The sequence below is a fragment of the Gouania willdenowi genome, chromosome 3, assembly GCF_900634775.1.
Source record: "Gouania willdenowi chromosome 3, fGouWil2.1, whole genome shotgun sequence".
In the NCBI taxonomy this organism is placed as follows: Eukaryota; Metazoa; Chordata; class Actinopteri; order Blenniiformes; family Gobiesocidae; genus Gouania; species Gouania willdenowi.
In genome coordinates this window covers 22,968,066-22,994,985 of record NC_041046.1, presented here as the reverse complement: position 1 = coordinate 22,994,985, position 26,920 = coordinate 22,968,066, and the positions used below count along the sequence as shown (strand labels likewise).

The window sequence follows — 26,920 nt, the reverse complement described above, 5'->3', positions numbered from 1 at the left end:
CTGGATTTTTTTTCTCATTTTGTCTCTCAGAGTTGAGGTGTGAGTCTTCATTATGTCTATTGAACATTTGTTTATATGTGTGATTGTCTTTGTCTACCCAGTAAATAAACAAAGAAGGTTTTCACACACACACATGCAGCATATGCGCGCACACACTGTGACATATTCATAATCTGTTGATGAACAGAGCTGAGCTGTTGGTCCTGAGCCATAGTTCGGCTTTGGATTCAACAGCATTTGAAGATCTTTATGGAGTGAACAGTAGAAGACTGAGACATCGCATTGCACTAAAACATCCGCCATGATGGCAGAGTGTGGAAAACCTTCATCTGTAAAGGTAACTGAACATAATTAAAGAAGTTGAAACAACTGTGAGTGATAGAGAAAAATGCTGAAGTCAAATCACAAGGCTTTGAAACAGGTAAATGAAATGCAAGGCTTTGTGGTATATTACAAGTGTTGGATTTCTTTTAAAGTTAATATAAGAATTATACAACTGTAATGACAAAAAGGAAAATAATTCCCATCAAGACAAAATACATTCTTTAATGTTTTGCGTGTTTTACAGCCATGCAGCAGGTGACAAGGACATGGAAACAACAATTATCACCCAAAGTAAATCTTTGGTTGAGAACGGTAGAGAAAACTTTAGATGATGAAAAAATAACATTAAAAATTAGAGATGACTTGCAAAAACTGAATAAAATTTACTTTGAAAAAAGACTTAGTCAACTACACAGTTGACTAAGGCACTTACCCTTTTTTTTAAATCCCCCATTTCCTATTATGCATCTCTTTAAACTTTTGCTTTTCCCCCTTTTTTTGTTCTTTTTTGTTTCTTGACTTATTTAACTATTTTTTTTAAATACACTCGATGACAGTTGTCTGTTACATGGATTTTTTTGTTAATTGTTGCAATAAAGTATTTCTTTAAAAAAAGACAAAATACATGCAGATAATGTTCTTGAACATTTCAATGACTTTGTGTAATGTTTAGATGATTTGTGGTGAAATCATAAAAAAATATAATAATATGTCATTGCAAGAAGTACTTATCTGTACACTGCCTGTAGTGAAGTGTTCTCTCTGTAAGGCAGATTAGTAAGAAAGACGTTATTTGGAAAGTCAACCTAACCTAACTTCCCAAATGTGAGGGCACTGTGTGATATAGTGTGAATAGTTTAGTCCCAAAAATGTCATATTTTTGATGAAAAGTTTTAAGCTATGTGTGAAAAAACAAAAAAAGTGCTGGACACTTTTGTGCATTATCATTTCTGTCAATAACATTTCAGGGTCCATTAAACCAGTAGACCTCATCAATACCTGCGAGATCTAAGTACCCCCCTAAACATCACAACACATGTTTGGTTGAAAGGAAATCTGGGGGATTTGATACCTTTTCTTTATGATAATAAAATCAAATATATTAAGTATGAAACTGGGATTTTAGGTCAAAAACACTTTTTAAGTATAGTTGATGTCGTCATTTGTCTAATATCTATGTTAACTTTTATTAATCTCACATCTCTCTTGGGGTGTGTATCTCATAACAGCTATTGGCTGACTGTGTCCAAATGTTCAGTGGGTGAAAGAAAAAGATGGGCCTGGACACAACAACCTCGTGGTTTCTCTTAAATCACTCTTCTGATCAAACCAAAGCATGACATAGACAGGTTCAGGCTGTATTGTGTAATAATTAACAATATACTGTTTACTCATCCTTTTTAATGATCCCAGGGTTCTGGGTTTTAACCACACCTGTTTTAAAAAAAAATGGCTATTATATTACAGATTTTAGGGGAAAATCAGGAAGGAGAAATGACATGACTAAGCGTTTTATAGATATATGAGGGGTTACAGTTCCTAGCAGACAGCAGTTGTTGTTCTGCTGAGATCATGTCTTTGAGAGGTCAATGGAGCATTGAAAGAAAGACAGGCAGCCTCCTGTAATAATCAGACTACTTTTTTCATTACAACAGACAAACTGCTCTTATGGAATCAATGAACCCTCGATGTCCTCACAAGGACAGAAAGAGTGGGACACCGTGTGAATTGTGGTTAATAAAACCAAGCCATTAAAAAAAACACACACACAAAAAAAAACAAAAAAACATAACCATTATTACGTTAAAATGTCCATCTTCGAGGCAAAATGCAAACACTGCTTGAGGAAAGAAAAAGAGTGTCGTACTACTTCATCTGAAACATTTCACAAAAAAACAGAATAATTGGAGGATAAAACAAACATAAAAGGTAAAAAGATAAATAAATTTTAAAATCCGCCACAACTATTGCTTAGACTCTTATAAACGCTTTTTCACATTACAAAATGCACACATTATCAGGAAGTAGCAGCCCTAGGAATAAGGTGGACACAGCCTGTATGTGTCACTACTCCTTCATAGGGTTGTTTTTACACAAGGAAAAGCAATCGCATTCACTCCTCTGATCAATTTAGAGAATCCATAACCCATAGGTTTCCAACCTTCTTTGAGTCGTGACCCCATTTCTAAAATTGGTTTTTGATCATGTTTGTTATACTGCATTACATATGCAGATTAGTGGACAGGATTAGTGCACAAAGTGACGAGATGCACGAGCTCAGATATTTTTATACATAATTTTATTTGGACAAAATTTTTTTGTTATATAAAATTCAGTTGTTTAAGATTGTGTGCGGTGTTAATTTGAAAAGGAATAAGGATAAAAATAATGATAATTAAAGTCTTTAATCATTTTTTTCTATCAATGATTAGACTTTTCAGGCGGCCTCGATTGAATTGCTGGCAACCCCACATGGGGTCACAACCCAAAGATTGAAAAACATTGCGAGATGGCAAGGGGGAACCCACAAAGAGAGAACAAAGAGAGCTGGATGAAAATGTACTAAAACACTGCATTGACGTTAATAATAATAATAATAATAATAATAATAATAATAATAATAATAATAATAATAATAATAATTATTATTATTATTATTATTATATCTTAATAATAATAAAACAAACCAGAGACTGTTGCCGTAGCGTAGGTAGAATTTTAGGAAACGACAAAGCCATGATATATTCAGAAAAATAATAGCAAACCCATAAAATAATACGACTGTGAGAGAAAAGATAGTTGAGAGTCACATTTTATATTACAAATACAACAAATGATGGCATTATATATTAGTTTTGGTGTACTAGGGTTTAATATAGCTCAGTTACAGTGTGTGTGTGTAAAATAAAAATGTATAAAATGCATGTAATGTGGTTGATGAGACCCCAGAAAGTTTAGTGACTGAGATTTCAGATGTTAATGGGGATCTTAATAAAATGAAATGAAAGGCAATCAGTGACGCCTATGGAGAAAACATTGTCTGTTACTCTTTTAAAACAGCCATTGTTATTTTTTGTCTGGGACACTTTCCCTCTTTTACTTTTACCGTTCTTATGTGCATCTTTAACTTTACTGTACCTCCATCCTCCATTTGGACACCCCCCTCCCCCTCCCCCTCCTTCTCATCTTTCCTCACGGCGTTTGCCTCCAAGGAGAGAGAGGCGGAGCAGCCAATAGCAGCAGAGAAGCCGTGACGTTGGTGGAGTTTGACCAATCAGCTGTAAGACATAGTAGCTCGGCCCGCCCACTTCTATATGTCTCCTGCAGCCGAACTTGCTGTCTCACATGCTTCCTGACTTGGAAGGAATAGAACACAGCTAAAGATTTGAAGCTCCACGCGAAAACAGCTCTGCTTGCTTTAAACCACGCTGGATATACTTATAGTTAGTTTTTGTTGAATTTTTTTTTAATTATCAGAGCACCGTTAACTTTTTTCCTGTGAGTTTTGTTTAAACTCACTGTGTTTGAGTGAGTGTGTGTGTGAGGAAGAGGAAGAACCAAAAAAAAAATGATTGCAGCCCAGCTCCTAGCATACTACTTTACTGAGCTAAAGGATGACCAGGTTAAAAAGGTGAGACACACACACACACACACACACACACACAGACAGAGCGGAGGATTAGAGGTCTTTGAGTTTTTGGTCTACATCATTTGACATCTTTGAGTGGATGTTTACAGTCTCTACTTTTTACCATATTAATTTAAAATCATCATTATACGGAACATGTTCTGAAAACACTTGGGCATATTCAATTTATTGTGTGTGTGTGTGTGTGTGTGTGTGTGTGTGTGTGTAGGACGTGCGAGAACTCACATCATCTCACTTTTAGTTTTTCCCCTTCTTGCTGTGATGCAAACTTTCAGAGGTGTGGCTTAAAGATGACGTCATAGACATAAGTTTAACAATTGCTTTACTTCATCTGGCTTGGCCAATTAAAACTTACACTTTTATTTTGTTCAGTAATCCACAGAGCAGGAAGAGAATGGACTAACTCATCCTGTTGAGTTAGTCTGACTAGTACGACTAGTTTACTTCAACTTAAAAGTTTCAGTGATACATTGTCCTTCAGTTAAAACATATACAACAATGTACGTATGTGACTCATGCATTAATGTGAGTTTTTAAAAGAGTGACTTTTAAGGTTTAGGGAAAACCTACACATCATTACCACATCATGAAAGAGCTTCTTTCATAGGATTCACATGAGCAGTGGACACACACACACACACACACACACACACACACACACACACACACACACACACACACACACACACACACACACACACACAGAGGTGACCCACCAGACCAGTTTTGGTGCTTCTCGTAGTGTTTCGTGGATATACTTGTTTGTGAAAATGTGTGAGTGAACAGTGGACGTCCCAATGCAACTTTTTCACTTCTGATACAAAACCAACATTTCAGCCTTGAGAATTGGCCGATCTAGTATCAGCACAGACTGTACATACTTTCATTACTTATTTTGAAGTGTGGAACGTTAGAAAAAGCTTAAACAACTGGTATCACTCAAGCAGAGAAAAACTGACCCATTTCTTATTAACCAATGGGTTACATACTACTTTTTAAACTGAAGCATGTTGTACAATTGAATACAATAATAAAGGCCATGGCTATGGATACGTTCAAGTCTATGCATATGCAGCGCACCTCATTGGTCAGCTTAGGTGAAAGGTGCACTTCATGACTTAAAGTTCCTTCAGTTGTAGTTTAGCTCATATTTATTTTTAGCTACCCTTTTATTTTAACACTAACCCAAAAAATACCCTAAAATGTTTATTTTTGTCAGATATGTATTTTTCAAGGTGGAATTTGCCGTGTTATATATGTTAAAATGAAAAAAAAAAAAAAAACTATGTCAAAAGTGGGATTCAAAGAATCCTTGAGTGCGGTGCCTTGGACCACTCGGCCATCCTGACACGGTGAAATTACAGGCACATTACGCTTATTTAACGTGTCTCTAGACACTTTCATGAATAAAAAATGAATCAGAAGACCTTGGAAATTAACCTGAATAAATCCAAATTAAAAGAATTGCGTATCGCAGGACAATATAGTCCTATACCTTTTTTTTTGCTGATGCTGATATCTGTCATCACACGCTGTGAACTTTTGTGTTTTTGTGCCGTTTCTTCCTTCCATGTCTTTCAGTCTGCTGTCTTTTTGTTGCTCTCTAAGCTTGCTTATATTGTTATTCACTCAGAGCTGTCTATGGCAGGTGTCCTGCTCCACATCCTAGTCACTATCTGTAGATTTTAAAGCTGTTTACCAGCCAAAGTATCCGATGTAATGTAACACACACTTCCTCCCTCTCTCGTCTTCTCCTCCCTCTCTTCCTACCTAAAATAGGCCAGCTTTGAACCATGTGATCACAGGTGACAGGGAGGAGAAAGCTTACTCGTGCACAATGCACACACACACGGAAGCAAGTGTGTGGCTACTAGTAGGCACATAACTACCAATGTTCTGAGTGTGAGAGGCAAAATCAGAGCTATTTTAAGTATCTGATAATCAAGCGATCAATAACTGATGTGTCACTCTTGAGAGATATAGTTATCTAAATCATCTCTCATCCACTGCAGTGTCCTTGACTATATATCAGTATACGCCTTAATATGATAGTGTGCATCTAGAGTAGTGTTTTGATTATGTGTTAGGTGGTTGAGGGCAGTAGTTTTCCACCTGGCAGGCAAGTCTATGTGTGTGTGTGCGCAGCATGGTTCACATCTCCATACAGAGGGGAGTCGGGTTTCAGTGGTTGTCGTAGCAATCACGTGTTAACTAGAGGGAGGAGGATGAGGAAGAGGATGTATTTGCTGACAGTAATGGAATGCAAACAGAAAGAACAATGAAAGATAAAGAATTCTACGGTCAGCTCTAGGTCAGAGAAGGCTGGAGAAACATGAGTCAGAGGTGTGTTGGGGTGTAAACGTGGCCCTTAAAAGGCAGGTGTTACTCAACACATGCATCTTTATTAAGGTAGTTACATTTATATGTAGAATGAAGACTTTTTTTAGCAAGTGTCCAGTATGCCTCTTTCATTAAACGAGAGAAGTACAAAAAATCATATGATACTGCGCTTCCAGTAAAGTGTTTAGTCATGGTTTGATGACTCAGGGATGCAGACTTGTCCTCTGCAGGATGACTTTACCCTGTGGCACTTTGGATATGCTGTAGTTCTTTGTTGAATGTGTGCACTGTACAGCTACTACTTGTAATCCTCCAGCCCTGAGAGGACACTTGGAGTATTTTGTTATGTCAGCCATGCAAAGGAAGCTCTCTTAGTTAATTAATACTTATCCAATCAGGAAGTTATTGTTATTTGAAAAGGACCATGTAACTATAGCTGCTGTCTATACAAGCGTGATAGTAGTATTGGACTGCATGGTTAATGATTGGGATGAAAAGTTAAAACATTTCATCTGTTATAATGATGTATGAAATATATGGATATGCAGTCTTCTTTTGTTTTGACCTTCAATCATAATCAGGAACCATAACAGTGTGATACAGTCCTATTAAGCATTAGGGAGATGTAAATCAGGAGCGCCAGCAGCGTTTAACTGCAGCAGTTGGTTTAAACACAGAGTTGGCAGCTTCAGGGCATTGGATTTGTGCAGATCTGTTTACATCATCTGACTGCCAGACTGTGTCATGACCTGCACTAAATTAATTGCAGCTTATTTTGTTCATTCACAAAACTGCATTTACATATAGTAGCAATATATCATTTATCTCAGTATATATATATTGTTAAATTGTTTTAAAAGTGATTGAACTAAAATGTTGTCACAACAACTTACAGTAGGAACAAACAAACCAACAACCAACCAACTGACAACAACCGCAACCATTGGCAGGTGGAACGTCCCATTCTTTCTGCTTTACTCTGGTATGAGTAGCAGACGAGCATCAAACATTCAGCATCAAACAAAGAAATACAAATACCTATAATAAACCTGCTATACTGTAATTGATAAGGTTTGACCTCAGTCCTTAGCGCAGTGGCTTCAAACCTTATTTTTTTGTCATATCAGAGTTACTCCTTAGTTTTTGTTACCAGTTCATGTGTCTCAAGCCTTTCTTGGTAAAATACAACATGGTAATTTTAAAATTTAGAATTTTACCTTATAATGAATGCAATAAAGTATGTTTTCATAATGAAAGCATGAATAAGCACCTCTCTAAATTAGAAATGCATGCATGTGTACTGTGACCTGCGCCAACAAGATGGGAAGCAAACATTTTTTTTAAAATATATATTCTAAATACATCTGACCGTATATCCTAGTGTCTGCATATCATTAAGCAGGTTAGTGTTTTTGCTGTGTATGGATTTGCTGAAAGGGACAGTGTGTTACGTACTACAGAGCATTGTCAAGCATAGACATGTCAGAAATGTTTCTCAAAGCACAGATTACAGGAAAAAAACACCGTAGTTAGTTGGAAGCACCGTCGTACTGGCATGAGAGCAGCGAGAGCTTACATGTTCTCCATTATGAAAACATGACGTGCCAACTAGCCTTCCTCCCAGTGGGGAGTCCACACTCAGAGCCAGTATAGGACATGTAACACCTCCAAACTACAGTGTCACTGCTGCTCTATTTTACATTGCAGTCCAATCCTCATGAAATGCATCTTTTGAAAAGTCACTGTGTACATAGTATCAACATGTTTTTTTAATCATTTGCTCAGCAATAAAATAAAATAAAAAATATTGTAAATAATTTATTAAAACAAATGAGAAAATCAAATCAAAGGGATTTTCTCTAGGCACAGGAATGTCTGAAAGGGCTGTTTTACCCTTCTGATGAACAATAAAATAAAACTAGTGCAGTGCCTGTAGGAAGTATGTATTGCTATAGAAACGTGGGAGGTATAATATTAGCACTGTAATATAGGCTAGCATACATCTGCAGCTTGCTGAGAGAGTGAGGTATATTTGTGTGTTTTTTATTTTGCGAACGTTGCTCACTAAAAACACCTGCTGGTTAATATTTACAGGGTGTTTTTTTAGGATATTAGACCCACTTTAGTTGTTTTTAAAAGCCCTTTGTGCAGTCACACCTGTAGATTTTACGCAGCTTTCAACTTATTTTAAGTTACCATGACTACCTGTCTGTCACCATGACTACCTGTCAACATTGAGCTGTTCTGCAAAGCTGCATTTAAGACAATTCTATGAAATAATTTATGAACGGCATCATTGCAGTGCAAACAAATCCGACAGTGCAAACCCCTGAACCAAGCAGCAGCCATGTTGAAAGTCTCAGGTCAATCTGAGCCTGATTTGCAGAGATATTTGTGAGACAGACAGACAGACAGACAGACAGACAGACAGTGATTCCTTGCTTTATAGATAGATTTACTTGGACTAAAATGTGTAGAGTGTGACTAAAATCAATAAAATATTTTACTTCATACCTACACATATATGTATTCAACAGAAACAAGGTGTTTTTGGGTGTACTTACACTTTTTCTCAGAATTCTCAGATTTTGTTCTGTTGTAAAAATTTCAGCTCAGGAATTGTGGTACTGGTGGTAATCACGATGCCATAATGACATAATTGTTAATACCATGTTATTGGATCATTAGAAAATCCTGAAATAATTGCCGTCTCTACTAGGCCTTATATTAGTGGTCATTTATTATCAAAAAGCTGAAATGAATTTTTTTAATTATACCATTTGTTTACCATATTTTATTCAACCAATTTTTTCAAACATAAATGTACTGATGCCACATAATAAACTGCTGCATTCAACGGGAGCATTACTTATTTAGTGTTTGGAGCTAATATCTTTACCGTACAGCTCTATACTTACCGGTAGGGATGTAACGATTAATCGTAAGGTAGTTAAAAATCGATTCATAGGTATCACGGTTGATATCGATTTTCTGAAAATTGAATCGCAGTACTTTTTTTAACCACAATCCACAAGTGTAGGCGGCGGGCGGAGTCTGCTAATACTTTCTTTCTGGCCGCCTTCTACTCTTAAATATGTTAATAAATGATTCATTACCCCTTTAGCACTGAAAGAATATCTGTATTATCACTTGAATATCTGAAAAAGTCACGTTTTTCTATTAACTCCGTCTGCTAGCATAGCTTCTCTTCTTCACTGCAAGATATCTGCATGCCAACCGACCACTGGGTTTTTAAAGTCCAATTGTTAAGGCACAAAATACATTTTCAGTTGCACTTTTAAAAAGAAAAAGAACTATTATGCAGTTTTGCATTGTTTATTATAGAACCAGAATTTAAATTAATAGGCTTCTTCATTTGTATTATTCCTTTATTTATTTAATTCAAGATTTATTTTTGGTGAAATTGCATTGTTTTGAATAGTTTATCAAAGGATTATTTTGACAATGAAAAATAAAAGGAAAATAGTAAAGTATTTTCTAATTTTTTTTCCCAAAAAAATTAAAGGAATATTTTTCAGTCATCATTTGTCTACAGTCCCATTTTGTAAAATAAATCGTGAGAGAATCGTATCGTGAACCCAGTATCGTGAATCGAATCGTATTGGGAGTTGAGTGAATCATTACATTCCTACTTACCGGTAATGACAATCTTTTAAATTATTTACCCTGGTGGTGTCAGTGGAATTTTTGTGGCCCTCATTTTGTTCACAGTTGCCCAACTTGAGTTTAATCATTGTACATGCAATCAACCATTCATCTTTTATATGTACTTTATTTTAAAGTGGGTGAAGGAGCAGCATGGGTTCATTGCACAAAAGGTAGAGTGCACTATGGACAGGAAACTAGTGTATTGTAATGTTATTATCTATATACAGAGTTAGGGCAGTGGTGGCCTAGTGGTTAATCGGAGTGTAATCGGAGGGTTACTGGTTTGAATCTCACCTGGGCCATTACTGTGGGATGTTGAGCAAGTTCCTAACCCTAACTGCGCCCTGGGCGCTACACTGTGGCTGAGGCATCCTCAGGGATGGGTCAAATGCAGAGATTTGAATTGCCCATTTGGGACAAACAAAAACAGGGTGCACACTACACATATATTACACAGTACATAAAAGAGAAGGTCTGCTGACTTTATGGCTATTTGATTTGTCCTATAAATTCAATTTTCCTGACCAGTAGATGTAAAGGAAAGGAAACTTTTAATGTGTGACTCCTTAAATGGGAAACTGTCCACATTCCAATCCTTGAGTTATCACATGGACGTCATTGTTTGGGTGTGAATATTTCATCATGTGACCCTGCCAGTAGCGGAGTGTCGAAAAACTGGTTTGTACCATTGAATGTGAAATAAGAAAGTACTATAGACGTGTGTGTGAGTCGTACAGTGTGATGCAATACATTGCTTCACCGGGGGTTGTTTAACATTCTCTTCCTCATTTGACAACATTTTAGAACACAGGTGGGTTGAGTCAGCTGTGACTGGAAAGCACATGTACTCATCAAATGATCAGAAGATAATGCAGCGTTTATTAAGCACACATCCAATATGACTTCTATTGCATTGACAGAGCTATAAATATAAACAATCACTTCTTTGCTAAACTTGATGGAGATCATATTAGTAAAGTAAATAATCTTAATTGAGGTCAAATCCAAAGACAGATTACACCCCAAAAATGAGACTGTGTCCTACACTGTATGCATGTTTGTGATTAGATAGTGTCTTACAATGTTAGTTTTGTATTGTATTGCAGATCTGCAACAACAAAAAGTTTATTTATCTACAAATATATTATCAGATTTCCGTTTGATTGAAATAATGTTGTGTATTCAAATCAGTCAAAACAACAAAAGCATGGTTTTCAACATGTAAGTACAACACAATGTCCTACGTCAGTTTTACAGGAACAACAGATAGGAAGGCATAAACACACAGACCCGTTTTTTGAGAGAATGATTGTGTAATTTGGTTGCGTACTTACTCACCTTGTTTATGTGAAAGTAAATGTACCAAAGCATTTTGAAGCAGGGAAAAGGTAACTGTAACCATCCCAAATTAAAGTTATGGAACCAAAAGTGTTTCTTTTTAGTTGCTACAAATAATCCTATTATTACAAATAATATTTCTGTTTTTTGCTTTCAGATCGACAAGTACCTGTACTCAATGCGCTTCTCCGATGAGACGTTACTGGATATCACGCATAGATTTCAAATAGAGCTGGTACAAGGACTGGGAAGAGACACTAGTCCCACCGCATCCCTAAAGATGCTGCCTACGTTTGTGCATTCCATCCCCGATGGGTCAGGTTAGTAAACATAATGCTGGATTTTACTGTATTATAAAATGTGGATAGTCTTAATAATGGAAATCCAACTGATACAAAAGGTGCTTTTCTTGTAATTGTTCTTTAACCATAATTAAATCACATGTCATAGTCAAGGTTAAAACGTCTACATCGCACAACAGGCCAGTCGTCATTTGCATTTCAAGCTGCCCATTTCTGGAATGTATTACCTGTAAATATTAGGGACACTCCAACATATATTTAATTTGAAACCCAGCTAAGAAAATGGTTTTTGAGTAATCAAAACTGTAATCATCAGCATGAGTTATCTTGCATTTTATTTTATATTTAAAATATGTATTGAACTATTTATTGAAACTGAATTATACATTTTTAGTAAGGTGAATTATAAAGTTTTAGAACATGACAATTTTTATTGTACTAATGTGGATAGATTTAGTTTTAGGGTGACTTTTAACATCTGTCCAGGGACAGCAGAAGAAAAATAGCCATTAGGCTAACTCTGGTACATTTACTGTAATGTTTATAGATCCCTGTCAAATAAACAAAATAAATAAATAAATACTTGGAGAAGATTAAAACAAACACAAAAATAAGCCAAAGAACTAAATTGTAAAGCTAATTCTTTCCTCCTGTCCTATTCTGACACAAAGCAACAAAGTCCTTGGTCCTTCCTGGTCTCTTGTCGTATGATATACACGGTCCTTTCAGGTCATCCACAGACAGACATTATGGATTTTTAAATTGCTTTGTGATCAATGTTGTGCGTCATTGTGCCACTGCTTTGTCTGCCCCACACTGTCCCACCATGCTTTACTGCAGCTGCTGTGCTCTGAATGTGACTCAGAAGCTCCTTTCATTCAACTGTACATGTAGTACTTTAAGAGCAGAGCACCTGTCCACTTAAAGTGAGGAACAAACTTTATTACCCAAGTAAGCTCAATAGCAGAGGGAATAAAATACGTTTTTCTTTTGTTTTTTTCCACTTTACACGACCTACAGCAAATAGAACACTAAGACACCATACATTTAACTCCTACATCTGTAATACTTTGCTTTAAAGCACTTCTTTAACAAATAATTAATTCCTAGCTTGATAATCATTACATTTCTTGTGTGGATTATAAAACAGTTTAGAGTCATGTTTAATTTATAACTTTTGATAGTGTCACTCTTTAAACTGCTGCAGGTGACTTTTCACCTGCTGATTTAAATGCATGAAGTCAGGAAATGGAATTTAATGTGATTTGTTTCTTTGTGGTAAGTCAGCTGCAGCTAAAGTTAAATTATTTTAAATGCGATGGTGGATTTCATCATCCCTACCACCCTTTCTAAATTTGACAAAATATTCCAGATCATCTCAGGACAACAGGCGCCAATATTTGGCCACAATCAGATCTATGTCTGCTGACCTTTACTTCAGATTTCATGTGAAATCTGTGGTCGTAATTGGAATACAGTGGGGCAAAAAAATATTTAGTCAGCCACCAATTGTGCAAGTACTGTAATTTTCATCATAGGTATACCTCAACTAATGAGAAAAAACAAATCCAGAAAATTTTGTTTTTTTTCTTTTCTTTTTTTTTAGGATAAGGAAACAATGTTCAGATGTTAGAGTTGTCACTAAAGCAAAAAATAGCTTTAAAGTTGCTGACAGGGTTTTTTTTTTTTTTTTTTTACAAAAAGGCTTTTTTCTCAGCTTTTTGCTCTGAAACTGAAGATTTGTGTAAAACGTGCTCTATTCAACGGCTGATTACAAAAAAACGAAACGAGCCAGAAATTGAAGCCTCTATGAAAGTAGAGGCTTCAATCTTTCAGAATCTGGTGTCAGATTTCAGATAGTCATAGTAGAAAATATTCTGTGGGTCTTTAAAATCAAAGTGCTCAAAAACGGCTGGCACTGAGGGGGGTAGAAAATCTGAGAATGGCTGGCCTGGCACTGAATGAGTTAATGCAGGTAACGAGTAGAGGACAGAGGAGCCTCTTAAGGAAGAAGTTACAGGTCTGTGAGAACCAGAAATCTTGCTTGTTTGTAGGTGACCAAATACTCATTTTACTGAGGGATTTACCAAATAATTCATTAAAAATCCTTCAAAGTGTGTTTTCTCATTTTCTCTTTGATAGTTGAGGTATATACCTATGATGAAAATTACAGGCATCGCTCATCTTTTTAAGTGGGAGTACTAGATACTGTTTCTCAAAGCTCTCAATGGACGAAAGCTCTCAATTCGTCCATTGCAAACAGAACATTTAGACTGCCTCATCATGATCTGAAGATTTAGGAAAGAGACTAGTTTTGTTGATGAGAGGCCAAAAAAAAAGAAAAGTAAACTGTTCTGAGAAAACTTTCTGAACAAAGGGTCTTCTTGCTTCCTAGTGGATCACAGACATAAAATGTTGGATTTCCAGTTACTCCTTTCCATTAATGTTGTTAAGAGATGTAATCCTGGTTTGATTCCAGTGAAGAGAGCCATGGTGTAAGTAAATTAGATTCCCACTATTGAAGTCTCGATTCGATTACAAACCCATTTTTGTTTATTAACAATTATCAATTTTATTTTTGATTATTGTTGATCATTGATTATCAGTCAGCTGCTGAATTATTTGACTACTCTTATAGTAACACCTCAGAGCACCTTTAATATTGAATAGTGTTGTTGAAATATCCAAATCAGCAGGAACCATCTAGTTTTTTTAACAAATAAATTTAAAGAATTGATTATTCATAACAAAATTGGGATTAATCAATTGTCATTTTTTTTTTTTCCAACACCCTGAGTGTAAATGTGACCACTCAATTATTGATTACTCATGGAGTCCATTCAGCACTTGTTGTGTGGGCTTTTGTTCTACTTTGCAGAATTTCAAAAATGGTTCTAATCCAAACCAATTACCGGTGCTGATTTGAGGATTGACGGTTGAGACGAAAAAGTTTTGTTTTTATTTTTTTTAGATTAAATTAATTCATGGTAATGCTTCATGACATGCTCAGCGCTCTCCAAACAAGGTGTCATTCATTTCTTTCTGAATTAGCCAAACCTTTGAAATGCCTTTTTTAGACAATATTTTTATACAGGAGAGAAATGTCAATAATTAATGTTTATCTTATCACTCATTTAAAAGTTACAACCATCACCTTAATGGATGACTGATGCTCATCTTTTCTGAGCTCTGATCTACAGCAGCGATTCTTAACTGGTGGATCACGGTGGGCTGGTCAAAAATAAATACTTAATGTCTCTTATGTTCAGTGACGTGCCGTGGCCACTAGGGTTGGGTAGGCATGTTGCAAACCACCAATGACAATTTCATATGTTTCTGCTGGCAAGTGTTAATTCAATTCAAATCAATTTTATTTGTATAAAGCAATTTACAACAAAGTCATCTCAATGCGCTTATCAAAATATAAAATCCATAATAAGAAAGAAAAAACCCAACAAGATCCACATGAACAAGTATTTAGCCATCTAACAAAATCAACATCATAAACACCATTAAAGAAACAGACAATTAATTAATATAGCCTCCATACTCTCCCAACAAGATATATCTCATGACACAACAGGACATCCATTGTTTGTGTTGGAAACACAGAAACATGGAGAAAATGACAACAATAACTCAGTGAGGAGCATCCACAAAATCAATCCTTCCTTTTGTTCCATTCACTGTGAAAAGTATGAAACAGGTTCTGACTTTACCTTTGCTGAAGCTCTGGTAACGGAGGCAGAGCAACAACGTGCCTTTGGGAGGGGGCGTGGCCTCCCTCTGCCTTACAGCGGAGTGAGACTGTGCAGCTGTTCCAGGAAATAGTGCTGTTTAGTCATTTGGGCTATGAAACACAAAATATGGACACTTTCAAACTTGTAGGTACTCTAGGCTATTGGAAATGGAAAAATAATTAACTTCTAATTACATTATAATTAAAACAAATAATCAAAATATCAATTCACCCTTGGGTAGGCACTGCCTACTTTGCCTACCCTGACGGCACGTCACTGCTTATGTTGGACTTGTCTTTTATTTTGAAAGAAACTTTTCTTTTGACAGGCATGCTGTGAAATGCATCTGGTAATATAAAAAATAATATATAAATATAAAGAAATATATTGATTTATGTTTAAAAAAAAAAAAAAAAAAAAAGAGTATATATGTTTTTAACAGATATTTTTGAAAAACTAAATTTGGTTGGTTGAATTCTGAAAAAAAAAAGTCGGTCGCGATTTAACAACCATGGCAAAATGTGGGTCCCAGTGTGAGACCAGTTGAGAACTGCTGATCTAGAGGACTTTGTGAGACTGATTGCCCGGTGTGTCTAATTATCCTTGAGTTAGAGCTTTGGCTCAAAGACAGTGGAACTGATGAGTGTGATTTATCTCTGCATTTGTCTATGAATAACCAACCGTGAGATCTGAGCAGATGTTTGCTGTGTGACCCAGTCCACTCTCAATGCTATCATTCCAGAAGAAGCAAATTCTTCCAGAGAAAAGAAATCTCCTACAAATGTGCAAAGGTTTTGTAATCGTTCAACTAAGTAAAATGTCTTTCTTTCTTGGCTCCTCCTCCTCTTTCCCACAGAAAAAGGAGATTTCATCGCGTTAGATTTAGGAGGCAGTAACTTCCGCATCCTCCATGTCAAAGTGAGCCATGAGAAGAAGCAGACGGTTCAGATGGAGAGTGAAATCTACGACACACCAGAGGACATCATTCATGGCTCTGGAACAAAAGTAAGGTGGCATTGAAAGGTAGACTCATGCACTCCCAGTCTCTGCTGACACTGTGCTCTCCACATCTGTTCCAGCTGTTTGATCATGTGGCAGATTGTCTCTGCGACTTCATGGAAAAACACAAACTCAAAGACAAGAAGCTCCCAGTTGGGTTTACCTTCTCCTTCCCCTGCAACCAGACCAAACTGGATGAGGTATAAGCTGCATGTGAACATGCTTTTGCTCATGGATTTTTTTCCCTTTAAATATCTGTACTGCCATTTTATTTAAGAATAACAAGCTCACAGTTCTAACTAATGTCAAATTTGTATTGTTTATTGCCTCTTACCTCCATGTTTGATATCAGGGTATTTTAATAACGTGGACAAAACGTTTTAAAACCACCGGAGTGGAGGGTATGGATGTTGTACAGCTGCTCAACAAAGCAATTGAAAAACGAGGAGTAAGTCTCAAATGTTCCTAAGTGCTTCAGTTCCTAAAAAAAGGGTCATGCTTTTTAATTTGAAGCAAAGGATTGTACAGAACAATGCAAATCAAACCAGTTTCTCTCCTTTGATTCAGGACTTCAGTGCTGACATCATGGCAGTGGTAAATGACACTGTGGGAACAATGATGACCTGTGGCTTTGATGACCAGCGCTGTGAAGTTGGCATCATTATTGGTACATAGATCAGTGGACTAAATGTTACAGTTCATTCATTTTTTATCAGTATTTTTATTTTTTCATGGTTGAGAGCTTGAGGCTCTGCATGCCCCAGGTTGAGACGGTAAACATGTGTTTCTGTCTTTTTAGGTACGGGTACCAACGCGTGCTACATGGAAGAGCTGCGCCACATTGACCTGGTGGAGGGAGACGAGGGCCGCATGTGTGTGAACACTGAGTGGGGAGCCTTTGGGGATGATGGCAGGTTGGAAGACATCAGGACGGAGTTTGACAGAGAGATAGACCGAGGATCTCTGAACCCGGGGAAACAGCTGTAGGTTTAGCTGAGGTCACAGCCTGGTTTAGACCTGAGATTAAATGTACTCCTTAGATATAAAGCAAATATTATAAATATATATAATCTGTTTCGTGATGTGTGTATTTTAATTTCTTGCATACATTTTTTCTTTTCTGTAGATTTGAGAAGATGGTCAGTGGGATGTACTTGGGAGAACTGGTACGTCTAATCCTCGTCAAGATGGCCAGAGAAGGGATGCTGTTTGAGGGAAGGATTACGCCCGAGCTGCTCACTAAAGAAACATTTCAAACCAAGCACATCTCAGCCATAGAGAAGTAAGTTAGATCCACCTGTTAAATCTGCTAAATCCTTCCTGACCTGGTGCATGGTTTACAGAATGCCTTGTGTCTCTTTCTTTGTGCTTCCCTCGTGTTTAGGAGTAAGGAAGGCTTGACCAAAGCTAAAGAGATTTTAACCAATCTGGGCCTTGAGCCTTCCACTGAAGACTGCATCGGTGTACAGCATGTGTGTATTCACTTATGACTTATATACATGGATATTTCACTGGTCAGTCTTAAACTACATACACGTTCAATAGGAAAATATTATTTACACGCAGGGGTGGACTGGGACCAAAATCCAGCCCTGGCATTTTCTATCCAGGCCAGCCTACTACATTATCAGCGACACCATGTAGAAGCTATTATTAAGTCAGTGATGCTCAACATGTGGCTCTTTATGTCCTAATTTTAATTATTATAAAAGAGGGGAACTTTTAACCCCTTTTTACCTATTTTTTTTGGCCATTTGGCAACTTCCTTTTTCCCATTTTAGCTTCTCTTCAAAAAGTTCTGATACTTTTTTCAGATTTTAGCTACCTTTTGCCAATAAATACCTTTTTTTTCCCCCAAGTTTCCAATTTTCTTGAATTTTTTTTTACCACTTTTCATCCAAATAAGTTACCTTTAGCCCAACAAAAACCACTTGTTTCCGTTTTCCGTACATTTAGCCTGTTTTTGTTCTACATTTTTCTCATTTTCACTATTGTTTTCCACATTTTACTCATTAAAGCTACCCTTTGCCATTAAATACCACCTGGTTCTTCTTTATTTGCCCATATTTTATCTTTTGGCTCATTCTATTCACTTTACACTCTTTTCTTGCCAAGTTTTTGCCAATTTTGGACCATTTTTGGCCATCTGATACCAGGTCTGCCTCCACTCGTTCTTCAAAAAAAAAAAAAAAAATGTAGCGGACCGGCCCACTGGGACGATGCCCGGTCCACCCCTGTTTACATGTGATTTTTCAAGTGGATAAAAAAAAAGGACATTGGATTCTAAAGAGATTACAAAATACATTGTATTTTAAATGTTTTTTAAAGGACAAATGTAAACTCATCATGAAGAAATGTTCATAATATTATTTGGGAAGTATTCCTAAAGCTCTTTGTCCTTTTTTTTAGGTTTGTGCCGTTGTGTCTTTCCGTTCGGCTAACCTGATAGCGGCCGCACTGGCTGGTATCCTGAAAAGGCTAAAGGAGAACAAAGGAGTAACACGTCTCAGAACCACAGTGGGCATCGATGGCTCTCTCTACAAAATGCACCCACAGTAAGTGTCGGCTTGGATATTGAGATCTGAAGTAATGCAACCTTCCAAACTTCACAAATAGCCTTTGTCCTGCACAGACGCACAGACCCTGTCCTTTCTCTTTCAGGTACGCTCGTCGGCTTCATAAGACTGTCCGGCGTTTGGTCCCCGACTCTGATGTCCGCTTCCTTCTGTCGGAGAGCGGCAGTGGAAAGGGTGCTGCCATGGTGACGGCTGTGGCGTATAGACTCGCCGAACAGTCGCGACAAATCGCCGAAATGCTTTCTGAGTTCTGTCTGACAAAAGAACAGCTGCTAGAAGTGAGGAAAGCCAGTAGAGTTTACTAACAGTGTTTGGATGAATATGATATTCATAAAAGCGTTTTAAATAACTTCAGGTGAAAGCACGGATGAGGACAGAGATCCTAACCGGCCTTTCCAAGAGCACTCAGGACTCTGCTACTGTTAAAATGCTGCCGACCTTTGTGCGATCCACACCAGATGGCTCAGGTGACATATTACTATAAATGCTCATCCATACACATTGTGAAAGCAAAAATAAAAAAATAATGTGAATAGGAACCACTGAATCCAGTTCAGATTTTACTGCATATTCTGAAGTGTCCTTCCTAGAGCCTGTTTATTTAAACTGTTGTTCTGTGGATCTGTTTGTGCAGAGCATGGGGATTTCCTGGCTTTGGATTTAGGAGGAACCAACTTCAGAGTTCTGCTGGTCAAGATTCGTTCAGGAAAAAGGAGAACGGTGGAAATGCACAACAAAATCTATGCCATTCCTCTTGAAGTGATGCAAGGCACAGGAGAGGAGGTGAGGCAAATCATCATTTCAATTCATTCATGTGAGCAAATAACTCACATTTAACTGAAGGGAATGCTTGGATGAGCAAAAGGCTGTTAGCGTATCTACTTTTTAGTGGAAGGTTTGTTGTGGTTTGACTGGAGCTCACTGTCTAGAAGTGAATAATTGGATAAAAGTTGGAAAGAAGGTCAATAGGTTCAGCAGATATAGAGATACATTAGTTGACATAAGTATTTGGAATGAGAATCCAAATGCTAATTAAGCTGATTTCCTGTGAGCAGCTAATCCAGTCTGTAACGTTGACCATTTCAGCCTCAGTCCTGGGTAAACCAGGGCCAAAGTCAATCTCACCTTTAAGCCATCAGTCAAACAACTTCCTCTTTCACTACCTTCTTCATGACACTTTACTTTGAACAAATATCATCCCCCTCAACATTTACAACTATTTAAAAAGCCAAAGCTGAGATCCATTAGTTGTCCAATGTACATCAGTAATGTCCAAGCTGTAATGAAAGCAACAATGTTGAAGGATTCTTTTTTTTTACTTTTTATTTGAACAGCACACAAATGTAAAGATAGTAAGGGTGTGCATTGCCATGAATCTGACGATACGATTCATGATTTGCGTGTCACAATGATATATCCCAATATGATACGTTATACGTTGCAATATATTGCGATATCAATAATGACAAATTTCACCTTTACGATTTCAAAATGGTATGAAATGCAGTTTTTTTTTTTTAAACTTGCAAGAACAAGTAAATGGTAACTAACTGTAATTCAAGTACAAATATAAAAAACAAGTGGTATGTTTATCAAACTGTCAAATTATGTTTTTCAAAAAAGTTTAACTTTTGCTGCGTTAACAGATTCTGAAAGTAACTACTTACATCTATTAAGGTGCCCAGTATGTTTTATGAAAATAAAGTGCAATCAACTTCTAAGCTTAAAAAATATTGAGAAGTGAGGTAGTTTAACAAGGTCTGATGTGGTTCACTGACATCTAGTGACTGGGCGTTTACGTGCTGCTATATATGTTAGCACAATTAATTATTATTTTGTTTCAAAACATGATTAAAAAAAATGGATTTAGACATTTTTTCGATCAATACAATAATCGCGCGGTGAAATTTTGCGATAAATCGCTTAATCGATTTTTTTTTTCTTACACCTTTAAAATATAGTGGTTAAACATGTGGAGAAATGTGGTACAAAATGTGTGATTTTCACTACAGATGTGTTTGTTTTCTAGCTGTTTGATCACATTGTGCACTGTATCAGTGACTTTTTGGACTACATGGGGATGAAGAACACTCGTCTTCCTCTTGGTTTCACATTCTCATTCCCCTGCAGACAAACCAGCCTGGATGCTGTGAGTAGGCCTCTGGTTAATTTATCCATACAGTCAACACCAATGTGTCTCTAACATTTCACAGAGTCTGGAAGATAAACAGCACTGTGTTCTTTAGTTGTAGCTTGTTCACATTCTTTTTTTTTGACAGTGATGCAGCAAAAGTCTGAAGTTATTGACGTACGTGTGTGTGTGCATGTGCGTCTTCAGGGCATCTTGCTGACATGGACGAAGGGCTTCAAGGCGACAGACTGTGAAGGAGAAAATGTGGTGGAACTGTTGAAGGATGCCATAAAGAGAAGAGAGGTGAGATTGTTGAAGAGGCCTCCTCCAGGTAGACATGACACATTTCAAATGTGACTCTGATCGTTATTATGTGCTAAAAATGAAGGAGTTCGACTTGGACGTGGTTGCCGTCGTCAACGATACTGTTGGGACCATGATGACATGTGCTTATGAGGAGCCAACCTGTGAGGTCGGACTCATTGCAGGTTCGCTCACGACATAAAACACCTTAAAAATAATTGTTGTTCTTTCTTAGCTCTTTGGGTCTAATTTGACAGTTTGTTGATAGGTACGGGCAGCAACGCATGCTACATGGAGGAGATGAGGAACATTGAGATGGTGGAAGGTGATGAGGGACGTATGTGTGTCAACATGGAGTGGGGAGCTTTTGGAGACAACGGATGCCTTGATGACATTCGGACGGACTACGACAGAGCTGTGGACGACTTTTCACTCAACCCTGGCCAGCAGAGGTGCCGCTACACACCAACATAATGACATCATGTTTCTGCTCTGCACATCACACACACACCTCTGAAAACACAAAGCCTTTATATCCCAGATTCAACATCCTGTTATTCCTATTCAAATATACTCTTGTGGTTTCTTTGTGCTTCATATTTCAGATATGAGAAAATGTGCAGCGGCATGTACCTCGGTGAAATAGTGCGGAACATCCTCATCGACATGACCAAGAAAGGATTCCTGTTCAGAGGACAGATTTCTGAAACCCTGAAGACCAGAGGAATATTTGAAACTAAATTCCTCTCACAGATAGAGAGGTAACTCCCACCTATGTCTAAACATATCTATCTTGCATCAATGAACCCAGTTTTTTTTTTTTCAACCTTGGGGTCGGGACCCCATGTGGGGTCACCTGAAATGTCTAGTATTTGATTTAATAAAATTACAGATTTTTTCCAATTAAAACACACAATCTTAAACAACTGTATTTTATACCTTCACTTTGCCAAATATACATGACTCTAGTTCAAATAAAATTCAGTAAAAAAAACAAAAAAAAAAAAACAATTTGAGCTGGCACAACTTGTTACTAATCCTGGCTACTTTGTATTTGTAATCCAGTATAACAAACATTATAAAAAAAATTTAGATTCTAGAAAAAAATGTATTTCGGGATACCTGAAATTATTGATACCAAAATGGGATCACGATCTAAAAAAAGGTTGGGAACCACTGAATTAATGTTTAAAGATTAGCCCTTACTAGAGGTCGACCGATATAGGATTTTCAAAGGCCGATGCATATACCGATTTTTATTTTTTTAATTCAGCCAATGGCCGATATCTGAAACTTTTTTTTTAAAACACATTGATTATGAAAGACAATTGAAACACTCATATAATACAAATGTATATATTAGAAATGAAATAGAAATATACCAATAGAACTCTTAAGATTTGTTGAACGTTAAATATACCCTTACACAACTAAGTAAAACAAAAAGTACAGGACGGGTAAGTAGCAGTAAAACACGACAACGATATACAATGTGAAAGTAGTTGGTTTAAACTATTTCAAGCTTCTTTCTTAACTTAAAAAAAAACTTAACTTCTTTCTAAACTTAAGTTCACAAAATATTTAAAATATACAGTCAAACCTGAAAAGTGGTTTCAATGCAAATTGTTGGTTCAAGCATCTTGACTTAAAGTATCAAAGACAAACAGATCACCACAGAATAAAGCACACGACATCATGGTAGTAAATAATTAAAATCAAATTCTCAATATCCTATTATATTATATCCTTATCCTATTATATTGGCTTTTTATTTGTAAGCCTATTGGCTTCTACCTCTCCCATGCACGTTTTTTTTTGTTGTATATTCATACATCCATATGGATGTTTTTTATGTTATTTTTTCTTTTCATGGCCACTCTAAAGTGCTAAATAAATGTAAAAAAATAAAAAATCGGCCGTGGGCCGATCTTGAAAAAAGTCCATATATCGGCCTGATGTGTTGGCCGACCTCCAGCCCTTACCATTGCCATACACACATTTTTCAGTTAATAAAAAATGATATAAACAAGATGTAATTAAGAAAAAAGTATTTTTTTCCTGCACATGTGCATCTCCTGTTTTTGCTCTGACTGCTGCTGGATGCAGATCTCTTTAAATCCAATAATAACAGTTCCTTTAATAAGACAAATACTGGAAACATAATGGATGCAAAATGTGACATTTAGTGTTGATTTGCTTTTATTGTGTTAAGAAGTGTTGTTTTTCCATCTGATAACATTTGACTTTTAGTTGACAAGATCAAATGTGTTCTGTCAACTCAGTTTGTTTAGGATGTAGTTGAGTAAAAGGAATTATTCTCATATTATTGATATGTCTAAAGTTAGTGATTACTTTTATTGGGCTCAGTATTACTGTATGTCCCACACCTCCATACTCCCACTCACCTCACATTAACCACACATTGAGCTCCTAATAACGATGAGAATTCTACAAATGCTCTTTATAATGTCTCACCTTTTTATGTGTGATTTTATTTTCTGAGGTTTATTGAGCGTTTGTTGCTGTTTTTGCAGTGATCGGCTGGCTTTGCTCCAGGTGAGATCCATCCTGCAACACTTGGGCTTGGACAGCACCTGTGATGACAGTATCATCGTCAAAGAGGTCTGTCACTGTACATTAATAACTGCAATCTCTCTTAAAGATAGCTACTGAAGATGTTTGTTAGGTTTTATTCTAAGAGTTTGTGTGTCCACAGCCGTCCTAATGATAATCTCTGATGTCCGTAGGTTTGTGGAGTCGTGGCACGTCGAGCAGCTCAGCTCTGTGGAGCAGGAATGGCTGCTGTGGTGGATAAGATTAGAGAGAACAGAGGACTGGAACATATGAACATCACTGTAGGGGTGGACGGGACGCTCTATAAGTTGCATCCACAGTGAGTTGGATTCTTCACATATTTTTGTTATAAGTGTTTATTACTGGATTATATTATGATTAGATGGATCTTATAATGTGAGCTAATGATCTCTCTGATGTTGTTGCATGTTTAAAGGAGGAGTCTTTTTGATTGGTGTAGCACTCTTATTTAAGTCCACGCTGATTAAATCAGTGGTTTGCAACCTTGCAGTTGCATGATATTTAAATTAAGTCGCCTTACATGTCTAGTCATTAATTTAAAAAAAACATTACAGATTAAAAATACGTTTTAAAATCTTAAATTATTATTCTTTTTCAAATTAAAATGCAACACAATCTTAAACTACTGTATTCTGTACTTTCACTTCCTCAAATATATAACTAGTTCAAATTAAATGCAGTTTAAAGAAAAGAAAGGGAAAAATGAAGGAATAAATAAAATATAGTATAAAAAATGATCTTAGCTGGTGCATCTGGTCACTTTGTGCACTAATCCTGGCTACTATGTATTTGTTTTACTAAGTGTTACAAAGATGATCAAAAAGTAGCAATAGAAAAAAAAGGCGTTGGCGTCGGCAGAAATGTGTAATTTTAAAATAGGGTCACGATCCAACAAAGGTTGGAAACCACTGGATTAAATGTTTGGAATGCACGTTTTCAAATTACAATTGTAGTTGTGCCCGAATCAGGGTTGGGGTCAATTATAATTGTAATCGCGTAATTGATAAATTATCACAATTATGGTGTACTTATAATTGTAATTGTAGTTTTAAAAGTCTGTTGTTCTTGTAATTGTAGTTAAATTGTAGTTGAGTTTAGATAATTTACTTTGTAATTGTAATTGCCATAAAAATTCTATAAAAATTGTCAATTATAATTTAACGCAAAACTGGGGAACCCTGTTACAGTTCTATGTACAGTTCTACACATGTATTTAACAATTGTTAAAATATATTTCATATCAAGCTTTCCAACATTTTACTGTTTTAAAAAAAATGTAGATTTAGGGGTATACTGATGTAAAAAAGGTTCATACTCTCCCACACCAAAAATATTAAAACCTATATTTTCATTGATTAGGAAGCCTAACAAGGTAAACAATAGATGGGAAAGAAATTAGCTGATTTAGGACCCGTTATCATAAGAGATGCTAACAGAAAGCTAACACAAGAGGAAGGTTAACTTTTAGGTTATTTACTGTATTTCAGGCTCAGTAACTGTGATTAATTGTAACTGAACTTCAGTAATTGAGAACGTAATTGTAATTGGGGATCTGAGGATAAAAACATATTGCAATTTAATTATAATTGGAAAAAATGCTGATCACTGTAATTGTATTGAACAAGGGTAATTGAAAACGTAATTGTAACTGAAAAACGTTACAGCTGAGTGTTTCCAACAATGCTGTTTTTCTCATTTCTGACCTACTCAGTGTTTTAAATGATGGTCTAACATCTCACTGTTGTCTCCATGTAGCTTCTCCCCGATCATGCACCAGACGGTGAAGGAACTGGCTCCTCAGTGTAACGTCAACTTCCTGCTGTCGGAGGACGGGAGCGGAAAGGGAGCTGCTCTCATCACAGCTGTGGGTTGCCGGTTGCGGCAGGAGTTAAATGATAAATAGTCAAGATCATGTGTCTCATTCTTATCTTTTTCATGTGCTGGCAGTCAATCTCCAGTTTTATTTTTTATTTGTATTTATTTTTTTGTCAATCTTTATTCCCTTTTTGCCCCGTTGAAGTGCCCAGTCACAACATCACGCCCCAGCAGTTGCTTCAGCCCCGTCGTACGTGACACAAACAGGAGACGTGGTTATCTTCATGTGCTAATAGGTGGCGTGTTTGTAGTGATAAAGTACATTATGGAACCTGTTTCCTCATAGAATGCAGTTTTCTATTACCAGAGGAGGAGATTATTTTAGTGATACAACACGTCTGTATGACTCGTGTTGAAAAGATAGTGAATGGAGCCTTAACACAATCCTGTACAGCGTCTGTCTCCACCTAATGGACTTCTCTGGTACTGCAGCCTGTCACTGTATCCCAGGATTTGACTGTGTGAATATAATGAACATCTGCAACATGTTTAAATGGAGCAGAAACATAGAAACACTGCTTTTGGACTAATTTTACCAAAGTCTGTCTGCTGTGCTAGACTTCCTGTCGGTACAGGGTCACCTAAAAATGAAATGTATGATGGGAGAAAAGGGAATATTTTTGCTTCAAGATGTTTAAGGTATATAACATAATAGAAATGCATTGATGCTATTTATTTTATTTTTGTACTGGGAGAGGTATATACATGCTGCACACAGAGTGCAGTGGGGGGTGGTAGGGGAACTTCACTCATAGAAACTATAGCAGGAACAAACAGGTGCTGTTGAATGTGCATATCCCCAAAAAACTATCTCTGTTGAAACATGTCTGCATAGTTTCTGATTAGTTTATATGTTAAGGACTTTCGCTGAGGCTGATATCATCATTGTGCCGCTTGTCTGTTTCTGAGCAAAAGGGAATATTGACCAAAGTGTTCAGGTCTATGATTGTAACTGAAACTCAACTATGAGTGTATTTCTACACTCACTACTTACGATCAATCACAAAGTTTGAAGAGTTTGTTCCACTACTGTAAGAATCTGTGTTGCATAACTAACATAGACATAGACATGTATTTAT

The 26,920-nt window shown here is 36.7% G+C and overlaps 1 protein-coding gene across 1 annotated transcript; it reads left to right on the top strand.

The window, feature by feature from the left end:
- Positions 1 to 3,892: 3,892 nt before the first annotated feature.
- Positions 3,893 to 25,869, top strand: LOC114461173 (hexokinase-1-like). The gene is made up of 21 exons (XM_028443055.1): positions 3,893 to 3,955; positions 11,478 to 11,640; positions 16,219 to 16,367; positions 16,442 to 16,561; positions 16,714 to 16,809; positions 16,929 to 17,028; positions 17,161 to 17,344; positions 17,488 to 17,643; positions 17,746 to 17,833; positions 18,771 to 18,916; positions 19,023 to 19,215; positions 19,293 to 19,404; positions 19,572 to 19,720; positions 20,967 to 21,086; positions 21,276 to 21,371; positions 21,457 to 21,556; positions 21,640 to 21,823; positions 21,977 to 22,132; positions 23,906 to 23,993; positions 24,119 to 24,264; positions 25,722 to 25,869. Exons 1-21 carry the CDS (start codon positions 3,893 to 3,895, stop codon positions 25,867 to 25,869), a joined length of 2,757 nt encoding a protein of 918 aa, XP_028298856.1.
- Positions 25,870 to 26,920: the final 1,051 nt, after the last annotated feature.